Raw genomic sequence first — 20,091 nt, forward strand, 5'->3', positions numbered from 1 at the left:
GCCATGTTTTGTTCCCTTTCAGTGCTTCTTTCACTAAGTATTTAAAGTAGTTATCTAACTCAGTGCAGTGTCTCCTACAGATAACACTTGAACCAGTCACAGTCATCATCAAAATTTCCTTCAATTCTGAGTGTATCGACTTCCCCTTTGCACGTGCGTATTTGCTGTGCCATCTAGGGGTCATGTCTGAATTATCAGCCACTGGCAATTAAAGTGGACATCATAATTCTACAGACAGAACACAGTGCAGTCCAACAATGCGTAATGTAAACATTTTTATATCCTTTATTGACAATATTGGTCCATATATTTTTGCCACCTGGCAATTCTTGTGATTTTTAAGGAAATCAACATTTAAATAGCAAGCTTTGTACATAACAAAAACTTAATAATTTTGAATTTTGTATTGAAATTATTTTATGCAGTTCTTTTAACATCTGCTTCCCAGTTACCAACAATGGAGCACATAATTAAATGCTGGTAAAATTTAAACCATTCAGCTTATATATTGATGAATGATTTTCCTTAAAAACTATTACTTAGAAGAAAAAAGTTATCAAAAGAAGCATCCTATTGCTCTAACAAGTTCAATGATGCTAACTCATCTCTGAACGGTTACAAACTATCCACGTTGGATTGCCACATTACTGATCCTCATTCCTCTGCCTGTTTAACTTATTTGGATACTGAAATGTTTATGAATTCTGTATGTTTTCAGCCTCACATTTCTTGCAATCCAAAGTTTTTTCCCCATGTCTCAAGTTACTCAAATATATTCCTATGACATTATGGAGAATATCACAAAAATATTCAAGTCCCTGCATTTTAATATAACCCATGATTTTTTTTTATAAGTTGCATGTCACCTTGACAGCAAACAACAGCCTGTTGTTACATGGAAATGCAGAGAATACTGCCGTCCTCCTGCCTCTACTGTATGCCACTTTCACAACACCATAGTAGTTATTACTGTAGGAAAGTAAAGCAGGAGAACAATTCAAAGATTTACTGCTTACACACCTTTTAGTTTTGGTTTCAATTGAAAAAAATGTCAACTTCTACCACATTTCTGAAAATTCAAACGTACCATTGTTATTATATTAATTTAAGTCTTTAATCAAAAAATCAAATTTTCCAAAGTCGTCATCATCCGGGGCAATCAAATGGTCTTTTTTGGCTTTGGCTAGTTTCTGTCTTAGAACTTCTCTTCGATCCATCCATTCTTGCAATTCTGCTTTACTATGAGCAAACTGGCAATTCTCCTCATCTGGACAGTTACCTGCTTCATGCCTGAAATTAACATAAACATTCATTATATTTCAATGGTTGTTTATTTCCAAAATCCATTGCTTTTCAATAGATGTTGACGTAAGATTACAGATACAGTACAATAACTTTTTCAAATTAAGGATGGGATAATTTTCTTCGTAGAAAGTGATCAAATTCATCAAGTGAGACTAAAATGAGGACAAGGTAGGTGAATGGGTGTCAAAACCTTTGGGCAAAAGTGTGTGCATATGTTCTTTCTGACTAAAAAGAACAGGGCTCTGTGTATTAACATACATAGTTTCCAACATAGGTTAAGTGTGCCACACTGCGGGGTCTGACTTACAATCTTAAATTGGCTGTCAGCATTGTTCTTAGCGCACCCAGGATTATTTAGCAAATGCAGTCCAATCATAGAATAAATCTGCTTCTTTGCAACTCTTACCGTTGAGTTCAGCTTTACTTACACAATATACGCCCAAATAGATGGTGTTGCCATGGGATCCCTGCTAGGCCCATCCCTTGCAAAAATCTTTCTTCAGAAATGTCTCTATTATGAAATTACACTTAACTTCCACCCCTCGCATATTTGTGTCATGTACACGATACATTTGCTATATTGGATTCCAATGCTGCATGTAGTAATTTCCTTACATGTCTTAAAGGGCTCTATCCTGTACTCAGATTCAGCTTGAAATGGAGTGGTCAAACATAAAAAATAGGAGCAGGAGCAGGAGTAGGCCATTTGGCCCATCGAGTCTGCTCTGTCATTCAATAAGATCATGGCTGATCTTTTTGTGCACTCAGCTCCACTTACCCGCCCGCTCACCATAACCCTTTATTCCTTTACTGTTCAAAAATCTATTTATCTTTCAAACATTCAAATAAGTGGCCTCAACTGCTTCACTGGGCAGGGAATTCCACAGATTCACAACCCTTTGGGTGAAGAAGTTCCTCCTCAACTCCGTCCTAAATCTGCTCCTCCTTATTTTGACACTATGCCCCCTGGTTCTAGTTTCACCCATCAGTGGAAACAACCTCCCTGCTTCTATCTTATCTATTCCCTTCATCATTTCATATGTTTCTATGAGATTCCCCCTCATTCTTTTAAATTCCAGTGAGTACAGTGAAACAAACTCCCTCTCCACAATATCCTAGTTGGGAAATTGGCCAGGGGATTCTCTACTACTGTCTAATTGTTTTCAAACAATACTCAAGTTCTGTAGTACTAAGTGACACATGACAATAAAAGCTAATTCAAATTATCATTTTGTGGAAGTCACTGTGAAATAAAGCATTAACTGTAAGAGTATGTTCAAGCCCTGGCTTGCAGGTTTTATTAGTTTTCAGTTGTTTAAAGAAAGATTAATATTAAGATAATAGCATTGACATTTAGAGGGATCACAGGCAGCAACACAGGTGGATAAGGTGGTCAAGAAGGCATGCAGCACATTTGCCTTCATCGGCCAGAACGCTGAACATGAAAGTTAGCAAGTTATGTTACAGCTGTATAAAACTTTAGTTAGGCCACACTTGGAACATTGCATGCAGTTCCAGTTACCATACTACCAGACTGATGTGTATGCTTTGGAGAGGGTGCAGAGAAGGTTTACTAGGATATTGCCTGGTCTGGAGGGTTTTAGTTATGAGGACAGGTTGGATAAAGTCGGATTGTTTTCACTGGAAAGACGGAGGCCGAAGGGCAACCTGATAGAGGGTGTAAAAATTATGAGATGGATAGTCAGAGGCTCTTTTCCCCAGGGTGAAAAGGTCAACTACAAAAGGGCATAGTTTCAAGGTGAGAGGGGAAAGTTTAGGGGAGAAATGCTGGGAAAATTTTTCATACAGAGGGTGGTGGGTGCCTGAAACTCTCTGCCAGTGGAGGTGGTGGAAGCAGGCATTTTGGCAACATTTAAGGCATATCTTGATACATGAACGTGAAGCAACCAGAGGAATAGAAATCACATTTGGGCAATAAATAGCAGGTCTACATAAGGATTATGAATCGGCACAGGCTTGGTGAGCCAAAGGGACTGTACCTGTGGTGTATTATTCTTTCTTCTAATAAAAAATGAAAAACAGAAGTGTACTTCAGCAAGGAAACAAAGCTATCCATGGTCATGGTTAAAAATGTGAAAATCTCAAAAGAAGATAGAGATATTGTACTCACACCCTTCAAATATCATAAAGCACCACTTACAGTGGCTTCTACTATGTCTTGTCCATGTGAGCAACATAAATTATAAAGGCACACAAGGTAGATGCTGTATTACTATTGAGATTATATACAGATCATTACTATTTGCCACTATAACTGGATTAAATGTTCTGGCAGACAATGATTTATTATCTGAATGGTGTAAACAAGCCGCTTTTTAAAACTAAAACTAAATTATTTTGCTAAAGGATGAATTAAAGATATCCTTACATTTGACAAACACTGAACTGTCCTGTTGGAAAACGATGCTGCCAGCAATTTTGGTCATCCTCGCAACTAAAAACTTTTTCTTTGTGTTTCTCCGAGGTTATATGCTGCTGCCATTGCTTCTCACTGTTACAACTCTTCCCACACAACCAACAATGATAGCCGATCTTTAAAGGAAAGACGATAACAAATTGCTTTTAAGCGCATTTCACTATTAAAGGGAACGGATAGAGGCAAAAGCCATAAAGTAAATAGCTAAAGGAAAAATATGCACAGTTGTCATTTCCAACGTATTTCCCCTTTGCTGTAGGAAGGCAATATTGTGAATAAGATGAATGAAAATCTATACAATGATTTCTAAAGTTTCATTAATGATTTGTTGTACAGAGGCCTGAAACACTAATGAAAACTGCTACGCAACAGCAACAGGACACAAGTTGAGATTTCAGAATCTTATTGTACAGATGCTTAAAAACACGATGAACGAAAGAAATACTTGGATCAGTCAGCATCCAAAAAAAGACAATGACAAGGTGAGATTTGGGCACTTTCATTAATTATTAGAATCTTAATTGCATATCATTTATTTATTAAAACACTATGTATACATAAACCAAATAGCAAGCTAGAGACAGGTTATCTCATGAAATTATGAGCTCAAATTTAATCCACAATGCTTTATATACTGCAAATGTAACTTTTTACACTGTTGGAGACACTGAATATTTCATTGAACATGAATTTCCGTGGGTGCATGAACAGAACCGGATGCCAGCAAAGCTAAATGGGTTCCTCTGGTAACACTTGCCACCTTGTCTATCATCTTGGGTTTGGCTCAATGTGGGCAGACCTGTCCTCTCACTTACACAAGAAAGTAGCTGGAACAGAGGTGGGGAAGAGGGGGCAGGACCAAACTGAGGGGTGGGGTGTGGTGGAGAAGATGGGAAGAGACAGCTGGAATAGTGGGACGGTGGGGAGGGTGGGGGGTGGTGGTGAAATGTGGAGGGGTGCTGGAATGGGGTCACAGAGGTTGGAATGGGGGTGGGGAGTGAGCTATAAATGGGGATCAAGAATGGGGGCACTGAGGTGACATTCGGAAGGGGAGCTGAAAAGGGATAGGGAATGGTGTGCTGGAATGGATGGGGAAGGGGTACTGGAATACGTGCTGTAGGAAGCCCTGGAATGGGGCAGCGAAGGGGAGGAGTTTGGAAAGGAAGAGATGCTCCGCAATAGGTTGAGGAGCTGATAGGGCGGGGTGAGGGAGTCGTGCAACTGAAAAACCAAGCCCATGAAAACCAAGAAATAACCCTTGAGAAATCTTGAAGCTGTCAAGAAAAATATTTTGAGCAGTGCAAGAAAACAATGTTCTTTTGTCACTGCAAATCTGTACAGACCACTTCTGACACCACAGTAGGCCTCAAACAAACTGGCACTTTGTGCTAATTGTCCACAGCAACACTAGGAGAATGGGTGACAAGCCGGAGACTCACTTTCAGAACACATCCAAAATAAGCCAATCCATGACAGGAAAGCTATTAATTTTCCTTCAAGGTGCAACACCAGCATTAATCTCACTATGTTACAATTTAAGCTACGACTAGGTACTGCTTTTATATTTAAGATTTTTGTTAGTTTCCAATTACAAAAAAAAGGGAAAATTAGAATCGACTGAATGCAGTCTCTGCTAATCATAGCTCGAAGAAAGATAATGCATTTCCTTCATAGGTTTTTTTCCACTTACAATACATGATTCTTTTATTCTGAGATCAGTGGCAGTGAAAGACAATAACCAATTAAGGGCAATTCCTAGTATGAAGAAAAGTCCCTCCCCCATTCTAGTTGAGACAGTTTGACAAGAAAAAATGTAATCAAACAAGGTTATCAAGGCAAAATAATTCAAAACCAACTGGATTCAGCCCAAGATTGAGGTCATGAATTGTAACTTAAGAGACATAATTTCCACCAAGTTTGCTAGGTTCTACAGATTTGAGCTTCATTTACAGTAATGCATCTTGCTTGTGAGCATACTGTCTTCCCATGATTGATCAATATTGCCCAACTAAGTGCTTACAACCTGTAGTACAACTGTTCAATTTAAAAATCTATTCAACAGTGGAGTAATCAATCTACTAGCACTTGCAATTAATCACTTACCACAAGATCAGCATAGTCAGTTGGCATGTGGATTTGTTTGCCATTTTCCTTTGGTGCATTAACTACTTCCTCTTTCTCTGGCTCCTGGCTCTTCAGCCACATTTCATACAGTTGTTCCATGTCTAAGACTGGTCAAGTTTAATTTAAAGCAGTACAGTTAAAAAGGAACTCAAGTCATGGAAAAGTTGAACAACAATGAGCAGTAATTTAAGCAAATCAGTTGATTGATTTTCAGACTGAAAGATGCAGTCTGGATTAATGTGACATGGTAGTGTAATTCTTGAATTTGCATTACAGTCCATCAAGCCTGCCCAATATTTTAAATTAAAACAATCTGTGAAAGCTTTCTACTGTAGAAACTTAAACACACAAGAATTTCGAAGGAATTCAGTTACAAATTCTTCCTTAATGATTTCATGTCAGGCCATGAGTCAGATATTTGCAGATCAGAATTTTTAAGATTGCATTTTTGACCTTTTTAAGCTTTTAAGTCTTCTCCCCAAAGAATGCATATTATATTCAAACAAAGTATCATATTAGCAAACAGTGCCATTGTGGTCCTATTGTTTACCACAATTAATAGCCTCGAGCTAAAATCAGACTTCTCACTCTGAAAAATACAAGAATTAATATGCATCATCAATGCAGAACAATACTCTCAATGTACTTAGGAAGCTGTAATAAGGGATCTTTATAGCATATTTATAGTGGCATTTGCAGGAAATAAAATAATTAGCTTCCTAAGTGAAAACATACACTTTGCTTCAGTAAGAATTGTGCAACTATATTGTTTTAAGAATCAAAGGGGAAGGTCATCTTATCACGACAAACAATCATTTAAAATTCAACTTAAATGATCTAACTACAGATTTCAAAGTCACTTTGCATTTTAAAGTGCCGACAATAAAGCTTTAATTTGCACTTACTGTTACTGTCTTTCATGTAGGTCCACATGTCTTTTTCCTCAAGACTATGGGCAAATGAGCAAAGCCCAGTGTACGTACATTTCTTTCCTTTAGCTATATGCAAGCATAACTGAAAGGGAGACACAAAAGAAGGTTCAATTGGGAACATACTTTAAAAAAAAAACAGTATTCAAAAACAATATTCCAAACACTTACATCAAACTGCTGTGGAATGGGTTTCTTTGATGGCAGAGGACGTATAGTTGTCCACTTCTTACGCTCATTGGACATCACTAGTAGCACACGACGTTCTTTGGTCCAACTTTAAAAGGTTAAAAAAAAGTTAAAGTGACACTTAAGTACAGAAAGATATCATCTGTGAACTTAATGTTTCGCTTCCAGTAGAATCTGTCCATTGCAATAATAATGTTTACACAATGACTAAAATTAAAGATATTCATAAACGGTGTCATTATAGGGTAAATATTAAAAAAACTTAGCCTCTGCCCATAGTTTACTACTAAACTGAGATAACCTTCATACAGCAAGGTGGGAGAGATGAGAATCATGGGTCCATGTTCAAGGAGACATCTCATTACTTTGCTCGTAAAACACAAAAACTGCTGCCAACAAGCCACATGGCGAAGCGACCAAACTTTTAGTGAAACTAGTTTGCCCTTATCATTATTTAGATGCAAATGAGGCCAGATTGGTGACAAGTATGGAAATGAAAAAGTTACTGCAGAGAAGTGAGGCCCTGCTGTTAGCTCCACCTGAAAAAACATCTCATTGTCTGGCTTCAACGCAGTATATTGAGCAGTACGAAATTCTGAATTTGCATAGGAGATATGAAGTAAACTCACTACAAAAAACATCAAGTGCTTTCAAGTCAAATTACTCCTTTAGTTACAAATGTTAATTACTGCCAGGCAATGTCCTGCACTGAAAATTAACTGTGTTAAATTAAAAGTGTGGAATTGCATTCCTTCAGATTATAACAGTTGAGTTTTTCTGTAAGATAATTTTCCTACTTTTTCTTTCAATCATTTTTCTTTAAATTTTAATCCAATCTATATTTTCCTTTTAAATTCTGTGTCAGATTTAACAATGAATTTCATTCTCACTTCCTTCTCAGGTATTAAACTGGTATTTTCAAAATCTTTTAATCAGATCAGGTTGAAGAGATATTCACTCAGAGAACACTCCATCTTCTGTGCTGCATGCTTTCAGCAACTTAATGCAAAATATTGTTGACAATAAACAGGCAAGGGCAAGTCTAACAGTGGGTGTCATTTGCAGCCCTAAATTTGCTGTTGTAGGACAATGTATCATTGTCCTGCTCTGTAACCAGCAAAATAACAATAACTAAATTATACGCTCAAGATTTTCCAATCTCATGGATCAAGTTATGAATGTTGTAGGAATCATGGTAGTTTAAAAACACTGAATTGTAAAAGATTAATCAAAGAATTCCTACAGTGCCAAAGCAAGCCATTTGGCCCATTAAGTCCACACCGCCCATCCAAAGAGCATCCCACCCTCTACCTATCCCTGTAACCCTGCATTTCCCATGGCTAACCCACCTAGCCTGCACATCCCTGGACACAATGGGTAAATTAGCATGGTCAATCCACTTTGGACTGTGGGAGGAAACCGGAGCACCCAGATGAAACCCACACAGACACGGGGAGAATGTGCAAACTCCACGCACACAGTCCCCCGAGGGTGGAATCAAACCTAGGTCCCTGGCACTGTGAGGCAGGAGTGCTGACCAGTGAGCCACCATGCCACTCCAAATCATAGCAGTTGGTCCATTAAAATTCAACTAAATAGTTTGGTGTTCATAACATGATACATAATATACAGTGCATTTACACCATAGGAATCAGTAAAAATAATCATATTATCAGATATGTCTGTGGTGTTATATTACAATTACTCAATATAGATCATTAGCTCTTCAGGAATACTTATCATTTGACTGAATAGACAGTACCATTGATGATTTAGCTACTTACGGGTGTCTGGCTTTAGCATTGCAGTATTTCCGGTTCTTGTCTGGCTCGCTGACTTGCCCATGCCTCCAACACTGTCCACACACAAACTTGAGCTTTAAGTTCAGGTTTCTGGATTTTGTCATGCCAAGAGGTACCTTAAAGGAGAAATTTGTTTATTACAGACTGCTCATCTCAATCAACTGTTTGAATACACCTTAACTTGTATGAGGAGAGGTCTGAAATGCTATGAAAAGAAGCTGGATTTTGAACTGCAAATGATCTTGCACCAAAAGGATATCTGTCCAAAATTGTGGAAAAAAATATTACTGCAATGGCTTTAAGTATTATGAACATAATTATTTACTTTGCATTAATTTGAAAGATGCACGCTTTGGTGCATGTATTAAGAACATAAAAACTAGGAGCTGGAGTAGGCAATTCAGCCCCTCGAGTATGGCTGATCTCATCTTGGCCTCGACTCTACTTTCCTGCCAACTTTCCATAACTCTTCAACCAGTTACTAATTAAAAATCTGTTCATCTCCTTTAAGTTTACTCAATTTCCCAGAGTCCATTCTGGGGCGGTGAATTCCACAGATTCACGACTCCTTCAGTGCTTTCTCCTCGTCTGTTTTAAATCTGCTACCCCTTATTCTATATTAATTACCCATAATTTTATTTGAAATATGCACATTTCATTGATAGAATGGCATTTATAACTAATATCCAGTTAACAAAAGGTTACGGAGTTATAAAAACAAACATGAATTTATACAGTCCAAGTGTCTAGTTCAGTTGACTGAAGTATTGCAAACAAAACAGTAAGCTCCATAAGCCAGAGTCACAGAGTTCCAGTCCCATTCAATTCCAGATCATGTGGGTGTTGCCAAAGCAAGGCATCAAGTATCTCCTCTGCGGAACAGTGATCAGAATGGCAGTCTTCAAGCATTTACTGCCAGTTTCAGAATGCTGCTGCAGCTCCTAACCACTCCTGCTGTGAGATCTGCTGTCACAGTATGCCATGCTTGTCTGTCTTGTGCCATCCTCACACATCCACTGTAGCTTTAATGCAATTACTCTGTGGCATCCATCATCTAACTACAGCTAGTTCAATCCCTCTTTCTACACACTTGCATTAGTAGGTTAGCCACTACTTGTTTACAAGGGGTATATGATGGGGATGAAAACAGAACAATTAAATAGGTGCTGACAGAGTTATAGAGACGTACAGACCCTTCGGGTCCAACTCGTCCATGCTGACCAGATATCCAAGATAAATCTAGTCCCATTTGCCAGCATTTGGCCCATATCCCTCTAAATCGTTCCTATTCATAAACCCATCCAGATGCCTTTTAAATGTTATAATTCTATCAACACCACCACCTCCTTTGGCAGCTCATTACTTACACACACCACCCTCTGTGTGAAAAAGTTGCCCTTCATTCCCTTTTAAATTGTTCCCCTCTCACCTTAAACCTATGCCTCTAGTTTTGGACTCCTCCACCCCAGGGAAAAGACCTTGCCTATTTACCCTATGCATGGCCCTTGTGATTTTATAAACCTCTATAAGGTCACCCCTCTGCCTCCGACAGTCCAGGGAAAGTAGCCCCAGACTACTCAGCCTCTCCCTGTAGCTCAAACCCTCCAACCCTGGCAACATTCTTGTAAATCTTTTCAGAATCCTTTCTAGTTTCACAACATCCTTCTATTTCGTTTTTTATATTTTAGAAGCCTAGAAATGCATTGAAAGAAAAAGATGAGAATAGGATAAAGGGCAGGAAATGGGGTTAGGATAGGAATCTGTAATATGGGCTAGAGTTGAGCAAAAAAAAGTGACAGATTGACTGACTTTCTCCACTCAGTGCTGAAATGTCTGTCAAAATATAGACAGGAATCATTTCCAGTTGTTCTGATTGGTTTTGGTAAAGAGACATAGTCGGGATTTGACTGTTCTCCATTCTCAAGGAGCTTTGTTTTAAAGGATATTGTTGAATGAATTCAAAGTGGAAAGGTATGACTTCAGTTCCAATAAACAATAAAATAATTTACATCTGAGACACTAGTTAATGTTGGCTCCAGTCCTACATATTACTCACATCAAAACATTCAGACTTAAATCGTGACTGTCACTAACAGAATGTCTGCAATACCCAGTTCACTTCCACACTACCCATTCCAAAAATAAAGTGATTTGACAACATGAATGCTACGTACAAACAGCCTTCTGTGGATATCACACTAGTGCAGATCACAAAAGGTACCAAGTTTGACGCTGGAACAAGTACTTGAAAGTTGCATGCTTCCAGACACCAGTATGTAGCTAGGTTTCTGAAGCTAAAGGTCTGCAACAATGCAAACAATATCTGGAATTTGTATGTCAGTCTGACCACAACACGATACCTAACAATAAAGTACTGGTGGACAACAGTTGATGGGACCTCTGCCTTTTTTAAAATAAATTACAAAGTATCAGGACCAGAAAGACTGAAATAATGGTCATTCCAACTGGGTAACTGATACAATAACACATTACACATTACAGTGGAGTTACAATATAGAGTGGAGGTCAGTTATCTCAGTTGACTGGACAGCTAGTCTGCGATGCAGTGTGATTTCAACAAAGTGGGTTCAATTCCCACACCAGCTAAAGGACTCTCCTTCTCAACCTTTCCCTTTACCTGAGGTGTGGTGACCCTCAGGTTAAACCACCACCAGATGTCTGTCTCTAATGAATGAGCAGCCCTATGGTCTGATAAGACTATGCCAACTTTAATACAGAATTCTGACATTTGGTTTTCATAGACAAGCATGTTTCTGCAAATCTGAACTGTGCTGTTCACTCAGCAATTGTTCAGCTTAATTTGTAACGTGCCTTTAATTGGATTTGCATAGAGAATATCTTGGATCAAAAGCAGAGAAAAAGACAGAAAACCTCTTTCGAATGTGAGATGGAATTGTGGATTAGGTGATTTGTAAAAATAGCTTGAGCTCATAAATGTGGATACATGATTTTAGAAATGGAAACTGTTAAAAAATACAGTCAAAATATCCAGAATAAATTGACACAGAATTCAGTTCGGGTGCAATTATCTCTTCCCTTCTACTCCTAAGTCTCTATACTGGGTATTCACATACCATTTAGAGAAATATAACACATAGGCACACTGCACATACAACATTGTGGCTAACCTCAGGTAAATTAGACAAGTAATTTAATCTGTAAATCCCTATTCAATCCTAGCACATGTAGGATTGAATAGGTCTGTCCACCACTAGATTTTATTGCTACATTTCATTAAATGAAAACACTTTACTTGCTAATTTTAAAACACTGTAATGTTATCTAAATCAATTTTCCTGTCAGAATTCACATTTGGAAAATCAATATCCATGTCAAGAAATACTCAATGAATTTCAGCACTATACTAATTTTCTATAAAACGTCTGTTGACCAATAATTCTTCTGCTGCAGTGAAGTTGCAATAAAATATTCCTTGTACTTAACTACCGCTTAAAATCAGAGAATGCTCTAACCAAATAACTTGCCATTCAGGGGCTGTCAGGACACAGGTATCAAAGTGGCTTCCAGAATACTACCAAGTTCATTAATCAGCAATTGTGAGGAATTGTCAAAGATTGGAATGCATTAATCAAACAACACACTAGTCAAACCTGAATTATGTATAAAAACATATGTAAATGATGATTACCTGTCCTGACTGGGTACTAGCTTCCAAATTCTGCCAATACTTTTTTGATTCCTGAGTAATTGCTTCGTGAGAGATATCTGGTGATTAAAAAAAAGTTTCAATATTTAAAGACACAAACATGTACAAGACACAAAACATGTTTGAGATCCGATTTCTGCATCTGCTTTTAGCTCCATTTCCAAGTCCGTCCACTACAATGTATAGCTCAGTTGGTAGCACTCTTGCCTTGAATCATGAGGTTCCAGCTTCAAGTTCTACTTTTGGGCTTGAGCACAAAAATGCAAACTGACTCTCCAATGCAGTAACGAGGGAGTGCTGCATTTCAGAGGTGCCAAGTTGAAGATATGTTAAATCGGGGCTTCGACATCACCTGCTCGATGTAAAAGATTACGTAGATAATTTCAAACATTAGCAGGGGAGTTAAACCCAGCTTGCTAGGAAATGTTCATCCCTGCAATAAGAGATTATTTGGTCATTTTAGGAGTTTGTTGTGTGACTGCATGTCAAAAGCACTTCACAGGCAAATAGCACTTTGAGTTGTTCAATGGTCATGAAAAGTGCTATACAAATGCGAGTCTTTCCTTGTAAACTTTCTAAAATTGTCTACTATAGCCATTTGTATAACAATCATGGCTATGTATACATTTGTTTATCAAATTTAAGTAGCTATAGTAAATTTTATTCTGGTAGGGGGATATTACGGAGTCATATTTGCTTGTAACAAATTTGCAAACAAGAAATTTTCAGTGTTAACGAATGCCATTCAAACTGTTCTGATCCCAGCTGGTGGTAATACCTGACAGGTCAGATTCCAGAGTGAAGCCTGACTATTTAAGCTCAGGATCTAACAAAAGACAGTTACAGAGATATGAAGAAAGCACTGGCTAAAGTGGACTGGGAAGAGAAAACTCGGGAAAGTCAATGGATGGACAGTGGCAGACATTTAAACAGATATTTCATAGCACTCAGCAGAAATTTATTCCAGTCAAAAAAGGACTCAATGAGTAGAATGATTCGCCAGTAATTAACAAAAGTGGTCAAGGAGACTATCAATCAAAAACTAAGGCATACAAAGTGGCTAAAACATGTGCTAGGCCAGAAGAATATTTTTAAGGAACCAGCAGGAGATGACTAAAATAATTAAGAGGAAGAAAATTGACTATTAGAATTAATTGGCAAGAAATATAAAAACAAACGAGCTTCTACGAGTATCCCAAAGAAATAGGATAGCTAAGGTAAGTGGTGCATGTGACTGGAGAATTAATCACAGAGTACAGGGGAATGGTAGATAACTTAAACAAATATTTTGCACCCCTCATCATAGTGGAAGAAGGCACTACAAACTTCCCAAGGATAACAGATAAGCAAGGTGCTAATGGAAGGGAAGATCTTCTACCAGTCTCTACCACGAGGGACAAAATATTTGACAGTGATGGGACTGATGGCAGCTATATTGTCAGGACATGATTACCTGCATCCAAGGGATTTAAATGAAAGTGGCTGCAGAAATAGTGGAGCAGTGGTCAAAATACTTCAGAACTCTGAATTCCAGGAGGATTCCAGCAGATTGGAAAACCGCTAATGTAATGCTCATGTTCAAGGAGGGAGGGAGACATAAAGCAGGAAATTATAGACTAGTTAGCCTAAAATCTGTCACTGAGAAAATACTAGTCTGCTATTAAGGAATAAATAGCAGGACATTTGGAAAAGCATAATGCAATCAAACAGAGTCAACATATTTTTGTGAAAAGGAAATCATGCTTGGCTAAGAGAGTTCTTTGAGAGTTGACATAGGGGAACAGGTAGAAGTAGAATATTTGGATACGATAAGGGGCCACACAAAAGGTTACTGCACAAGATAGAAGCTCACATTAATGGGGGCAATATATTAACATGTATTGAGGATTGTTTAACATACATAAGTCAGAGTCAGGGTTAATGGATCTTTCTCAGGTTTCAAAGACATGGTAGAGAAAAAAAAGAGTGCCACAAGAAACAGGCCTTTCGGTCCAACTCATTCATGCTGAACAGATCATTTCAAATTAATCTAGTCCCATTTGCCAGCATTTGGCCCATATCCCTCTAAACCTTTCCTATTCATATACTCATCCACATTCCTTTTAAATGATGCAATTGTGCCAGCCTCCACCAGCAGCTCATTCCATACACATACCACTCTCTGCGTGAAAAAATTGTCCCTTAGGTCTCTTTTAAAATCCTACCCCTCTCACCTTAAACCTATGCCTTCTAGTTCTGGACTCCCCTACCCTGGGGAAAAGATCTTGGCTATTCATCCTATCCATGCTCCTCATGATTTTATGAATTTCAATAAGGTCACCCCTCAGCCTCCAAAGCTCCATAGAAAATAGCCTCAGCCTATTCAGCATTTCCCTTTAGCTCAAACTCTCCAACCCTAGCAACATCCTTGTAAATCTTTTCAGCACCCTTTCAAGTTTCACAACATCCTTGCTATAGCAGAGAGACCAGAATTGAAGGCAGTATTCCAAAAGTGGCCTAACCGATGTCCTATACAGCTGCAACATGACCTCCCAACTTCTAAACTCAATGCACTGACCGATAAATACCTTCTTCACAACCCTGAGATTCTGTATCAAGGAACTATGAACCTGCACCCCAAGGTCTCTTTGATTTGCAACATTGCCCAGGACCTTATCATTAAGTGCAAGCACTGCCCTGATTTGGCCTAAGGATTTGGAGGAGGGAGCAGAGTGAAAATGTACCCATTTCTTGATGGTAAGAAAATAGATGAGAGGGCATTTGTGATGAGGACATAAACAATCTGCAAGGGGATAGATAGGTCGAATATGTGAGCAAAATACTTGTTAATTGGATTTTACTATAGGAAAGTGTCAGGTCATGCATTATCATTGGAAGAATCAAGAAGATTGAATGGAGAGAGACCCGAGAAAAGCAAAGCAGAGAGTGATCTTGCTGTTCTTGTACATGAAACACAAAACATTAGCATGCAGGTGCAACAAGCAATTATGAAGGCAAATGGAATTTTGCCCTTCGTTGCCAGGGGTTGGAAGATTTAAAATAGGAAAGCCATGTTACAACTGTAAAGGGTGTTAGTAAGTCGCACTTGGAGTGTTGTGAACAGTTTTGCTCTCCATATTTAATAAAGAATATACCAGCAATGGGATAAGTTTAAAAGAGATTCACTAGGCCGATTTCAGGGATGAAGGACATACTTGACTTACCAAGAATAGCTAAAAACAGGTTAGGCCTTTACTCAATAAGAGATTAGAAGAAAGAGGGATGATTTTATGGAAACATACAAGATTCTGAGGTTAGTTGACAAGGTAGATATGGAGAAGTTGTTTCCACTAGTGGGGGAATCTCAAACTAAAGAACACACATTTAAAACTGAGATGAAAAGGAATTTCTTCTCCTTTAGGATAGTGAATATCTGGAATTGTCTACCCCAGAGAGCCGTGGAGGCTAGATCACAAAGTATTTAAAGAAGAGGTAGATAGCTTCGAAGTATCAGGAATTTGAGGGTTATGAGGACCTGGCATGAAAGAGGAGTTGAGATCTAGGACAGATTAGTCTTGATGATGTTGAATGGCAGGTCAGTCTTGAGGGTCTGAATGACCTACTCCTATTCCTTATATTCTTAACATAAAGTTTGGTTACCATGATCAGTCACTGAACATACTCATAAGGCTGCCCATGTTCTTTAAACAAAAGATGAGTTCATTACAAAAGTGGAAAAACCCAAGCGACTCAAGACAATTTAGAAAGACCTGACAAACAGCAAAAAGGATTACCCTCTTTCCCATCAATGTCCTTAACAGTCACTTAATCCCAGTGAAGTATCTTCGGAACAGGAAGAGGAAATATCACTTGCTTCACCATCTAATAGAAGTCACATCATAAAATCACAGTGGAATGTGTCGTCACCCAACCCAGTGAATATAGACTTGACTGAGAAAAGAAACTTGACAAATTCCAGATTCAGACCGCAGAGGTCCTGAGGTTAAAAGGGAAAATAAAATTACTCAGAATGGATGCTGAACATTTGACATGCTGAGCTAGAGGATGAATGCACTGGCCCATTCCTATACTAATTGTGTTGCATCTTCATTTCAGTTAGGGAATCTCTGTGGAATGCTGAATCAGCAGGCTTCCAATAGGGAAAAAAAAACTCCTGTATTACTGGACCTACGTGTGTCACGTTGCATCATCCAGACCTTCAGTTCTATCAAACTGTGCGCATAGAAACATTCATCCTCTCTGTTACAACCAAAGCGAACTTCATGGCGGCAGAGATCAAGCAGTCTGGTACTATCAAAAGATCGGATTTTTGAGCATTTCACTGTTGTCTCTCGAAGGATGTGAACAAGGCACCTATTTAAAAAAAAACAGGTATTGAGAATCTGAACAGGAACCTTGGTATATATTTAGTAATTTTACTGAGGAACTGATGAAAGTAAATCCACTCAACTCAAAAGTTGCTACAGGTTATCAACATTGAGAGTTGCAAGGTCATGTAGACTTATCATAGTTCTTAAAGCCCAATGGTATCAATGTGGATTTCACAAGTTTCAAAATCTCCCCTCCCCCCACCGCATCCCAAAACCAGTCCAACTCGTCCCTGCCTCCCTAACCTGTTCTTCCTCCCACCTATCCCCTCCTCCCACCTCAAGCCGCACCTCCATCTCCTACCGACCAACCTCATCCCGCCCCCTTGACCTGTCCGTCCTCCCTGGACTGACCTATCCCCTTCCTAACTCCCTACCTACACTCACCTTTCCTGGCCCCATCCCCGCCTCTTCGACCTGTTTGTTTCCTCTCCACCTATCCTCTCCTCTATCCCTCTTCTATCCGCCTCCCACTCTCTCCCTATTTATTTCAAAACCCCCTTCCCCTCCCCCTTTTCTGATGAAGGGTCGAGGCCCGAAACGTCAGCCTCTCTGCTCCTATGATGCTGCTTGGCCTGCTGTGTTCATCCAGCCCTGCACCTTGTTGTCTCGGATTCTCCAGCATCTGCAGTTCCTACTATCTCTATAGTTCTTAAAGGTTGGCTGTCCTGTCATCTTTCACATATTCTGTTTGTACTGGAAAAATGTAACAAAGCTGAAACAGTACAACTGAACCAGTCAGCAATCTGATTTCTGGGCCATCCTTACAGCAGTTTTCTAAGACAGATGAACTCGATCATTCTCCTAACTGTGGTCAGATAATATGTCTCAGACAGATTTTTCAACCAAGTTAATATAAGTCAAGTCACTATAGAAAACAGTCAATTGAAAAAGTGTAACTGAAGTTCTATGAAATCAGGCTCCCATTTTTAACCTGCTATCAATGAGACAAAAAAATCAAGTTCAAAAAGCTCATATATGCATCTATATACTTCAGACGCTGGACAAAAGGTACATGTTGTACCTCATTTTCCTTGGAAGATCATAAAACTAAAGCCATGCAGGTCCAATATAAAAGACAGGAACTGGTAAAAGAGACGAATATAGCATCATAATTTTAAAAAAAATCAATAATTTAAAGAAAAGGGTTGGTGGACCAAGAGTATTGGTGTGAACTAGGGTGGAGAACATAAGTGCCTCATAAACTAAATGAAGGGGAAAATGGTGAAGAGAGTCACCATGAACTGAGAAACAAGAGAAGGGAGAAGAAATAGTACAGCATGAATTAGGAAGGGTGACTGGAATGTGTAAACTGGGAACATTTGGCAGTAGAATGCAAGCTTGAATGTGAAGGGGGATATCGTTCCTATAAACACGGTGACTCAGTGGTTAGCACCGCTGCCTCACAGCACTACGGACCTGGGTTCGATTCCACCCTCGGCTGACTGTATCTGTGTGGAGTTTGCATGTTCTTCCCTGTGTCTGTGTGGATTTCCTATGGGTTTCCTCCCACAGTCCAAAGATGCGCAGGTTCAGCTGAATTGGCCATGCTAAATTGCTCATAGTGTCCAGGCATGTGCAAGCTAGGTGGATTAGTCATGAGAAAGGCAGGGTTACAGGGATACAAAAGAGGGTGGGTTTTGGTGGGATGCTCTTTGGAGGGTCAGTGTGAACTCAATGGGCTGAATAGCCTGCTTCCGCACTGTAGGGATTCTATGATCCATGATAAATTGAAGATGCAAGTACTGTCTCCATGCCAGTATGCAATTGTATAAACTACTTCAGAATTATTTATCAGAGTTTACGACACAGTACCTATATCCATGGTACAAAAACAGAAATGGTTAGGGAAACTCAGCAGGTCTGGCAGCATCTGGAGAGAAAGCAGAGCCAAAGTTTCAGGTCCAGTGACTCTTCTTCAGAATTAATCGTAGCTAGGAAAAGGTGACGTATATACTGAATCCGGGGGTGGTATGGTACATGGCTTTCCCCTTCTATAAAATTGATTAATGCCCCATAGTAATTTTAGTGCAATTATTAAAGATTAAGGATGGTTGTACCCTTTAGTATTTTAGTCAATTGCATTGGTTTTCAGCTTTATATACAACAGTATTTAGACTGAGTGGCTTCCACTTTGAGGAACTGCTTGCTTAACAGAAATGCAGTGATGATCTGGAAATCTGGATAGGATATAGTGTATATCACAAATAGATGCCTACAGATTCCACAGTCAGTTATTAAAATTAGTTACACAGGCATTGTTATTCAATTTCAACCATGTATCCCAAAACAGCCAAGTATTTGACACGTTACCAAAAGAAACTAATAGATTTTTGGCAAGATAAGGGTTGAAAGTTATGGGAATAATCATAATTAGATAATCCATGGATGAAGAACACATCAGTCCTCAACAGCAAACACAAAATGCATGAAGTCTTGAAAGTCCAAAACACAGGTTTGTTCCAGCTCTATTAATGATGTTCCACAACTTTTGTACTGAATGTACTTACTTGTTCTGCTCAAATAAATGCTTGGCATCCGGATTGGAACAGTAGGCTTGGTTATCCTTATTGTTTTTGTGTATCATTCTGGGCTTGTTATCAAAACATATCTGAAATCAATTAACACACGATGGATAGTTCCACAATTAATACCCAAGTCGGAACTCACCTTGTAGTACACAATTATTTCCAAATTAAAATCTAAACATTAAATACAAAAACAGAATTGAAATATTGACAAGTCATTTTATAGTTTTGATCATTAAATAAAAGCATGCTGATCGAAACAAAGCTAAACTCAATCACAATATATATTAGTTCGAGAATGGCATTCAACATACTCTGGGATAGTGAATACCACAAATTTACAATCCTTTGAGAGAAACAATTGTTCATCTCTCTTTTAAATCAGCTACCCTCATCCTAAAATTATGATAACTAATTCTAGATTGCCCAATGAGAAAACATCCTATTGACGTTTACAGGGAGTGTCTATTACATAGCTGTGACTATAGTAATCTCATTAATTCTATTTGCTGGTCTTGTGCATTTGCTATCAAACTCAGTGGAGATTTAGGAATGCAGAAGAGGTCACAGGAAAAACCATGAACTATTCGCCAATTATCTACACAGCTCAGTTGTTCAGCTGTTCCGAAGCTTATTTCTCAAATACGCATCAGTCCTGTTCAAAAACACTGCTGGAAGATTTCAATGACTCGGGAAGTCAGTGCAATACTTCAGTATGGAGA

At 38.8% G+C, this 20,091-nt stretch overlaps 1 protein-coding gene across 5 annotated transcripts in view; it reads right to left on the minus strand.

The window, feature by feature from the left end:
* Window positions 1-262: 262 nt before the first annotated feature.
* The window catches only part of zc3h7a (zinc finger CCCH-type containing 7A), a 71,241-nt gene continuing 51,412 nt past the window's right edge, over window positions 263-20,091 (minus strand). For all 5 annotated transcript variants that reach the window (XM_048609394.1, XM_048609395.1, XM_048609392.1 and 2 more), the window contains 9 exons: window positions 19,352-19,452; window positions 16,646-16,827; window positions 12,457-12,533; window positions 8,769-8,902; window positions 6,967-7,072; window positions 6,772-6,880; window positions 5,846-5,973; window positions 3,695-3,858; window positions 263-1,290 (listed from right to left, as the gene is read on the minus strand). In XM_048609394.1, the coding sequence (XP_048465351.1) occupies window positions 1,101-1,290; window positions 3,695-3,858; window positions 5,846-5,973; window positions 6,772-6,880; window positions 6,967-7,072; window positions 8,769-8,902; window positions 12,457-12,533; window positions 16,646-16,827; window positions 19,352-19,452 (1,191 nt within the window). In that variant the 3' untranslated portion in view covers window positions 263-1,100. The remainder of the gene's footprint in view (window positions 1,291-3,694; window positions 3,859-5,845; window positions 5,974-6,771; window positions 6,881-6,966; window positions 7,073-8,768; window positions 8,903-12,456; window positions 12,534-16,645; window positions 16,828-19,351; window positions 19,453-20,091) is intronic.

The sequence above is a fragment of the Rhincodon typus genome, chromosome 21 (genome assembly GCF_021869965.1).
Source record: "Rhincodon typus isolate 14 chromosome 21, sRhiTyp1.1, whole genome shotgun sequence".
NCBI classification, from domain to species: Eukaryota; Metazoa; Chordata; class Chondrichthyes; order Orectolobiformes; family Rhincodontidae; genus Rhincodon; species Rhincodon typus.